Genomic DNA, 8,328 nt, shown 5'->3' with positions numbered 1-8,328 from the left:
AGAGGAGGCTGAGGGGAGACCTCCTGGCCCTCGGCAACTCCCTGCCAGGAGGGGGCAGAGAGGGGGGATGAGTCTCTGGAGCCAAGGCCCCAGCGCCAGGCCCCGAGGGAATGGCCTCAAGCTGCCCAGGGCAGGGTCAGGCTGGCTCTGAGGAAGGATTTCTGTGCAGAAGGGGCTGTTGGGCGTTGGAATGGGCTGCCCAGGGCAGGGGGGAGTCCCCGGGATCCCTGGGGGGGTTGAAGAGTCGGGCTGAGCCAGCGCTGAGGGGTCTGGGGGAGTTGGGAACGGTCAGGGGGAGGGTCATGGTTGGGCTGGAGGAGCCTCAAGGTCTTTTCCAACCCGGATGATTCTGTGATTCTAGCTAAGCCCAGCTGTGCTGCCCAGCCCTACCCAGCTTTCACCTTCCTTAGGCGTTTTCATGGATGGGAGCCGTTAGGCCCAGATTTACATTGTTCCCTAACGAATGGCAGCGTGTCAGAGAGTTGTTTATTTAATGTAGAATGTGACATTTTTGAAAAATAGCTTCATCTCTCCTAGCGCCATAGCTGGTGTGACTCCCCCTGCCCTTCTTCCTGGCGCAGGTTAAACAGTGAACAGGAGCTGGCAGTCGGGTTTAAATCTCCGCAGAGGGTGCCTGAGCCAAGGCGAAGGGGGGAGCGGGCGGGACGCAGGGCGCTCTGCAGCTGGGGGCTCTTTCCATGTTGAGATCTCTGCTTAGATTTGGATCCAGCTGACAAACCCCTGCGCCGCGCAGCCCAGCGGGGATCCGTGGCCCTTTATTGCCCCTCCCGTGTCTGAGCCCTCCTGGATTGGGCAATCGTGAGAAAAAGGATCTAGGACGTGGGATCTTCTTTAGGATGTGGAAGCTTCCAAGATCCTGGCAAGATCCACCCGGAGACAGCACTAGGTCATTGCTGAAAAAGGCTGAAATTTACCCCGTCGGGTGCCCTTGGCTGCGGCTGGGTCTGAATTCTGTGAATTCAGCTGAGAGTCTGAACACGACTGGACACGACTGCCTGGCTCGCCCTCTTGTGCTTCTCCTTCCTCCCACCACGCTCCAGAACTTGTGCTCACTGCACTCACTGGGCAAGGTCTTCAAGTGTAATGGTTTCACTAAATCTTACAAGTCTTTAAACCTTTTTTTTTTTTTCTCTTTTTTTCCCCTCACCTCTCACCCTAAGGACAAAACTCTCTGAAGCGAGTGTGGTTTCCCTGGGTAATGTCATCCTTGCGTGTTCATCTGTCTGAAGCAATTACTGTGGCTTCCTTAGGGATTATTTTTCAGACAAAGTGTTGACGTTTTTCCCCAGCTGGGCGTCAAGTGTGTACCTGTGGCGGCAGCTTCTGAGCGGCAGCAGTCTAACCAGAGGAATGCCCTGCGGTTAATGAGGTGTTGGAAGACAGCACGGCTAAATCTGGCGTGACCCTTTCCAACTTTCCAGTTTAATTAGAAACCTGGATCTCCTGGTCATGCACTCATTCATTTTTTTTGACTTGAATGACAACCCAGGGTTTCACAGGGAAAGCAACCACGATGTTGAAGCAAGGTGTGGATGCCGTTGGCTCTGTCTTGCCCAGCTTTGTGTTTGCCACTGGAACATTGTCTGTAGCTTTTCCCAGGTCTGGACCTGCCAGAGCAGTGGTGCGGGGACATCAGCAGTGGCTGGGTCCTTCTCTTCTCCTTTCTCCTGCAGCTCATCAGCCTAAATCCGGGGTTTTGGCAGATATTCAGTTCTACCTTGTTTTAAATATCGAGCTTCTCTACTCTTATCCACTGCAGTTAAGCAATTACAAGTTTGTCACAGCACAGAAGGTAGAGATGGAGAGGTTCAGCCTGGTGTAGGAACCGTGTCCCTGCAGGTGTAGCGTGGGCATGTGTGAGGATGATGATGATGATGATGATGATGATGCCCCCACAGGGTATCTCATATCAGCTGGAGGGCTGCAGGGAGCCGTCTCCTGCTGCTTGCCCACCCTCGGCCTGAACTGCCTTCGCTGGGAACCGAGAGAGTGTTTTACCTCCCTGTTCAGGTCATTAAAAGCAGAGCTGATGAATCATTATTGTTCACCTTTTACAGTGGGATTGTGTACGCTGAGTATGAGTTACATTCCATAGGCTTAGATGTGTAAAATAAGGCGACGCTGCAAACTAATCGCAGGTGTTTGCCAGTTTAGGGATAACCAGCAAGCTTCCCTGTCGTAGTGAGATTCTGAAAAACCCCAGAGCTATCCTAATGCTCCGCTTAATTTTTTGGGGTGGAAGGGAAGGTGCCTGTGCAGAGTAGAATTTTTTTTACAAGCATTGTTCTTTCTTTTAATTAAAGCATTTTAGTTGGTATATACAGTAAAAATGTGCCTTTTTGTCTGTCAGGGATTATAAGTGAAAACTGGAAATTGCTATTTGTGGTCCTTCGAGCATTCAGCACGTACCTGCAGACGTACCCCCGCCCTCCCCATGGGCAGCTGGATGGAACTTCGCTCTGCAGAGCCCCAGAGAAGCAGCCGGCATCCGTGAGGAGCAGAAATTGCCTGTTGATGTGGTTTCCACGCCGTTCCCCCGGTGAGAAGTGGCACTGAGGGGCCGTGGTGCTCCTTGCCCACTGTGGCTCCTGTTTGCCTGGGAGCACGGTCAGCCGCGATGCTGTCGGTGCTGGGGGGGAGATTTCCGAGCCAGCAAGCGCAAAAGTTCAGGAGTACGGTAACAAGCAGAGCAATTTTCAAGTGCAGGAATTAGTGACTAATTGCTGCTGCAGAGATAGGCAAAGCATGGTGCCTTTTACTCCTCCCTCCCGGGTTTATCTGGGGGGTGCTGGGAGCAGGGAGCGCCTGTCCCTGTCCCTGTCCCCACAGCAGGAATGGAAACAGTGAGCAGGGGAGCCCGCGTGGGACAAACCCGAGGCCGTGGAAGCCGGGAGGGTGAACTCAGTTGCTCTCCAGAGCAAAGGCCCCAGGGCTGTGCCAGGAGTGTGGGTTTGGGACTCACCCAACTGGCAGAGCCAGGCTGTGGGTGCCCCGCGGGGCCGGCAGGTCCCCCCAGCTCTCCAGCCCAACGCAGGTTCCCCCCAGGAGCTCAGCGTGTCGGCTGGCGGGGGCTGTCAGCTCATTTATTAATTGCAAATCAGGACGAGACAATTGATAAACCGGCGCTGCTGGCTGTGGGGCAGGTGACCATCCCCAGCCGTGTTTGCTCGGGGACAACGCATGGCTGTGAACACCCTCCTGCCGCCACCGCAGCAAGGCGGCACCGGGGGAGGGATCCCGGCAGTACAACAAGTGACAGGAAAAAATAGATGACGATATCTAATTAGCGGACACCGCAGGCCCTGTTGCCAGAAGGTGCTGTGTGCCCGCGCACCCCGGTTCTGTAAACCTGTTTGTGTTCTCTCGGCAGAAAGTTTGTTACGGAAACGTGGACCCCACTGTCCAGCTCCAAAACGCGCCGTGGCGCTCGCCCCTGCATGAAGATTTTCACTTCGCAAAGCTGGGGAGAGAGAGGCAAATCCCTACTTCTGCGGTTTCCAAGGGTCTATTATACAAAAATAAAGGTAAAACGAATTAGATTACCCACCTTTTCCAAACCGGAGTGCTCTTCGCTGACACCGCTATTTCAACAACGCAATGTTTAACGACCTTAAGTTACACTGTGCACCTAAATGCCTTTTTTTTTGCCCTTTTACTGCTGAATAAGGAAAGTCAGGCCCAATGGGTGGGATCGTAGGAAGGGGAGCATTGGGAAAAGTGTTCTGGAATCATGAGGACTCACGGCTCTGTGCCTGTCCCCAGCCCAGCTTGTGGCCCAGGGTAAAGGAGGAGATAAAAGTTCACCTCATCCCTCAGCTGGGTGAGCTGCAGCAAGCCCTGACTTCCCTGGATTTACCAGGAGATCCGTGTCATGCCAGGAGAGGAGGCAGCCACCTTCACAGAGGGTTTGGGAGCCACCAAGGGGCCATTTTTAGAGCCCCGTGTAGCCAGACACGGGAGGTGTGGGGGCAGTGGGATGCGATGCGCTGCCAGCCAGCCCGTGGCTGCTGCACCATCACACCCTCCACATCAGACCTCAGTCACTCCCACTCTGCCCCATCCTCACTGGGACAACACCACGGGGCTTCGGTGCCTGGAATTACTTATGCACAGATTGTAGAAGAGACATATTTACTTAATAAATAAATACAAATAACATATGGCAGGTACTAGCACGAGCTATAGCAATATCCACGTTGTACGGGAGGTTAGGATGTCTAGGGCTTGGAGGTTTTGGCTGATGCTGGTTCAGCTTAATCCGCCGAGGATCTTGGCAAACACTGAGCCAGGCTGGCACTTGGTAACGGGGCTGAAATTGCTTGAAGGGCATATTAGGAGCTACATACTTGGGTGGATAAATATGCTAATACAGAGTATTTTTCCTTAGAACGGCCGGGGATGGTAAAAGCGTGCGTTTCTCTGGTCACTGGGGTGTCCTTGGGGTGCCCTCTGGCCATGTTTCTGGGTGCTGGCCCAGGGCAGGTTCCTGCGTGTCCCCGGGAGCTGCAGCGTGGTCACGGCCCGAGCCGGCAGCGGGCAGGGGAGCTGGGGGTGCTGGCGGGCCTTGCGGGGTCTCAGGGATTTTTCCCCTCATCTCTGCAAAGCCTCGGGCAGAGCGGAGGAGCTCTGCCTTGTCTATTTTTGGAAAAGCCTTTACTTAAAGCTCGGAGCTCTAACGTTTGGCTCTGTCGTACTAGCCAAAGGAGAGAGAGCGAGGGAGGAGGAGGCGGCAGCAGCTGGGGTTTGGGGCTCGGGGTCATCTCTGAGCTTCTGGGCTTAGCCGGGCGAGACGGGCAGCGGGAGGAAGAGGATTGCCTTCTGGCCATAGTGAGTCCGCGGCCCCAGCTTGCTGTTCCCGTTCTTCTTCAGACCTACAAACCAGTTCTTATCCGCGTGCTTTTTGGAGACGTACGTGTTGTAATGGTTTTCTTCGATCCTTTCAAGGAACAGGCACTCCTCGCCCAGTAACTGCTGAAAGAGAGCCCCGGGTAGCGGCAGTGAGAGGGGGCGATGCCCGAGGGAGGAGGACGCAGCGATCCCAGCCCGGGTGCTCCCTGGCTCAGAGGCCGGCCAGAGCCACCTCCGAGCTCTTCGTGCCCCAGGACCGCTCACATTTAAAGCGCAGAGGTAAGCAGCCTTGATTTAGACCCCTGAGCAACCCTGCAGTAACTTCTCCATGACCTGGCCATTTTATTTGGTGGTAACTAAGCCCAGCCTTGTGCTCTGTGAGCCGGTCCTGGCACCGCCTCCTGCTCTGGCACTAACCTGTGGGGTGGCGGCTGCGGGTTCAGGGCATGAGCACGGGGAACAAAACCGCTCTTTGGTGGGGCTAAGCAGCCTCCGACCAGGATTATGTGTCGTGCACTTGGCTAGAAATGGGACTGTTCTCAAAACCCAGAGTATTTCCAGTGACCCTGTGCCCTCCAGTTCCTGGGCACGGGGGTTAAGCTCCCGCCTCGCACGACCCCGCTCACACCGGGATGTTGTGGCTGCCTCCAGCACAGGGTTTGGTGCCACCAGGGTGCAAAGGAAAAACACGGGGTGGGGTGGGGTGTCTTTGCTCCGTGGCTGTGGGCTGTTGCCTGGGGTTGCTTGTTCTGGCAGCCCTGAGCTGCCCCGCAAAGCCCTGGAGAGGGGGCAGGAGGCAGGCAGAGGTGTGGGCAAGGCGCTGCTGGGCTTGGAAGAGCCAGGGCTGGAGGTGCGCTAGCCCTGCACGCTGCAGGGGTCCCCCACGGCCCCGCGTGCAGAGCGGGCAGTTGCCGAGGGGATGCAAAGCAGCTGCTGCTCCAGATATGAAATACAATATTTGTCAAGAGGCCGGGCGGTGAACGGTGTTATTATTTATTTATTTCCTCCCCCCTCCAAAATAAAGCCGGACGGAGAGCGGCCGGTCCAGCTGCCAAAATAACAAACAGAGGCTAATTGTTGCTTGCGGTTTGCATTACTCAGAGCTACGAGATTTCTGCAGACCTCAAACCCTCTCCCTGTCTGGTCCCACATAAACCTCCTACTTACCGAGCCGTAGAGCAGCCCGTTGGTGTCCATCGCCAGGTACTGCCCCGACTGGGTGCTCTTTATATACACCTCTCCCACGCTTTCCGCGCTGAGCTGGAGTTGAACTGAAAGTAAAAATAAAACAAGGGGGAAAAAAAAAAAAAAAAAAAAGTTGTCAGAGATATTGTCCGAGCTGCTAGGAAAATGAACAGGGTGTTTTTTGCTCTGAAGCCTGGCTTTTAAAGAGTTTATAGGAAACAGTACAGTGTGTAATAAAAGTGACTCCTTGTACCCTTTCCTTCAAAGAAACCCCACAGCCATGCTTTAGGAACCCAAGACCAATTTTTTCCTTATTTTACATCAAAGGAAGGGCAGCCTTTTGGTTAAGACGCTGGAATGGGACACAGGAGATTGGGGTTTTAATTCTGGCTCTAATTTACAAATTTCTCATGTGGTTTTTGACAAGACACTTAAGGAGTGACATATGAAGAAGTATTTCAAGAGCTAAACCAGGGGCGGGCAGAATTCAGATGCCTGCGTTGCAAAACCCCGATCCACAGCCTCCCAGCCAGCAGCGTGCCGCGGCTGGCGCTACCGGCGCCTCGTAGATGGGTACTGGAGAAACAGAAAGGGCTGAGCTCCATCCTAAACACAATTCTGCCCTAGGTAGCCACGGGCTATGTCTTGGATTGCCCAGGCTGGTGGAGGCGATGGCTTCGTGGTGATGCTGCATCGGTTCGTGCAGCCCACGGGGCCCCGGCTCGCCGTCCCTGAAGCAGCTGGAAAATCTGGGGCAAAAAAAAGCTCCTTATTGGTCTCGTCTGGCAGGAGGTGAGCGGGCCAGCTGCAGGCCGGGGTGTCTGAGCCACCTCCCTCCTCTGCTCAGCATCCTGGTCCTAACGCAGCAGATTTAACCTTTCTATTTGGTTGCTTTTTCTTTTCCCCGCCACGGGTGCCCTTTTTTTCTTACTTTGCTAATTACAGGAGTCTGGGGAAATGGTTAAAACTTAGCTCAAGTTCTTGTTTAATGTATTGATCAGGAAGAGGCGAGGGAAGCGGCTGTGTTTGGAGAGGAGCTTTGGGAGGACAGCTCTCCAGCACCGTCTGTGCCGAGAGGCCCCCACGCTGCTCTCATGGGTGGGCAGGAAAACTGAAGTCCGAGCAATTAGTGGCCCGCGGGCCCGTGCGAAGGGCTGCGGGGATAGTCAGCGTGGCTTGCAAAATCCAGCTCTTCCAAATCATCGCCCAGTCAGCTTTTTTTCCTGAGCTTTTACTGCCGAGATTTGCAATGGAAATATTTGTTGGTTTGAATGAAGTACGAACGGATGCCTCAGCTCCAGCTCTTTCTTTCCTTTTTAAATTGATTTTACCCTTATTTGGATGAGCTGCAAGGTAATGTTACCTCTTGGCGTGGCAGAAGCCCCTGTCCCAGTGAGATCTTTGCTGTAATGGTTCACGTTCTTCATTTTTGGCATTTCCTGCTCAGTCAATGATGGTTAATTAGTAAATCGTGTGGGTGCAGGTTTGCAGTAATGCTTGCCTGGTTCAGGCTGGGGGCTGGCAGTGGGAGAGCCCCCAGCCTTGCATTCGTTGTGGTGCTGCAGCCCCAGGATGATAAAACTGATGATAAAACTGATGATGCTGTCCTAAAAACTGAGAGAGGGGAGCGGGGGGACCCTCCAGCTGATGATGGGGACGTTAAAGTCTCCGGACACAGAGGAAGGGAGAACAGAGGGTCCAGAGGAAGGAGCTCGTGTGCAAGTTCTTCTGTTTTTAACAGGTCTGTACAGGCATTTCCTTCCACGAAGTAATGGGATGAAACACTGAAAATAAGGCTGTTTGTGGAAATCAGCATCCTCGAGGGTCTGCAGGGTCCTGGTAACTTTTCTTCATTTCACAGTGCAAGCTCGAGGTCAGGGAATCCTTCCGTAGGGCTGGGTGACAGGGGCTTGGCGTGCGTGACTCCTGCTCTCCTTAGAGAGCCTCCTGGACCCTGGGGCGAGCACCTGGCAAGGCCATCTACGATCAACACGGGAATTCTTGATATTTATCTGGAGCAAAGCACGCGTGGGCAGTTGGCAGAGCACCAGCTCTAACAGAGCCCTGCGCGCTGGCTCCCCACCGAGCCCCGTGCCTCGTCCCCCCGCCCCGGCTGCCTCGCTCCCTGCTGTCCCCCCCAGGGCTCCTGTTCGGATCTGGCTCGCTCCGCGCTGGCCGGTGCTGGTCCCAGCTGTGTAAGCAGCATCCCACGGCGCAGGGCCCGGCCCGGCTGCTCCCTCCGCACGCCGGGGAGTGGTGCTGAGCCGCGCCGGC

General features: G+C 54.7%; 1 protein-coding gene and 1 long non-coding RNA gene across 6 annotated transcripts in view; one reads left to right on the top strand and one right to left on the bottom strand.

Moving 5' to 3' along the window:
• Positions 1–4,135: 4,135 nt before the first annotated feature.
• The window catches only part of FGF1 (fibroblast growth factor 1), a 7,160-nt gene continuing 2,967 nt past the window's right edge, over positions 4,136–8,328 (bottom strand). Inside the window, exons 2-3 of one of the 2 annotated variants that reach the window (XM_026858410.1) lie at positions 6,037–6,140; positions 4,136–4,989 (exon numbers count right to left, since the gene is read on the bottom strand). In XM_026858410.1, the coding sequence (XP_026714211.1) occupies positions 4,798–4,989; positions 6,037–6,140 (296 nt within the window). In that variant the 3' untranslated portion in view covers positions 4,136–4,797. Of the gene's footprint in view, positions 4,993–6,036; positions 6,141–8,328 lie in introns of both variants that reach the window. The other variant, XM_026858409.1, reaches the window with a different exon arrangement.
• The window catches only part of LOC113485317, a 14,003-nt gene continuing 10,674 nt past the window's right edge, over positions 5,000–8,328 (top strand). Inside the window, exons 1-2 of one of the 4 annotated variants that reach the window (XR_003399401.1) lie at positions 5,000–5,148; positions 7,796–7,893. This is a non-coding gene — a long non-coding RNA (uncharacterized LOC113485317). Of the gene's footprint in view, positions 5,149–6,076; positions 7,894–8,328 lie in introns of those variants that run through there. The other 3 variants (XR_003399398.1, XR_003399400.1, XR_003399399.1) reach the window with 3 other exon arrangements.

This window comes from Athene cunicularia, assembly GCF_003259725.1.
Source record: "Athene cunicularia isolate RWA chromosome 13 unlocalized genomic scaffold, athCun1 chr13_part1, whole genome shotgun sequence".
NCBI classification, from domain to species: Eukaryota; Metazoa; Chordata; class Aves; order Strigiformes; family Strigidae; genus Athene; species Athene cunicularia.
Note: the sequence above shows the minus strand (reverse complement) of the source record. Positions and strands in the feature narration are given on the sequence as shown.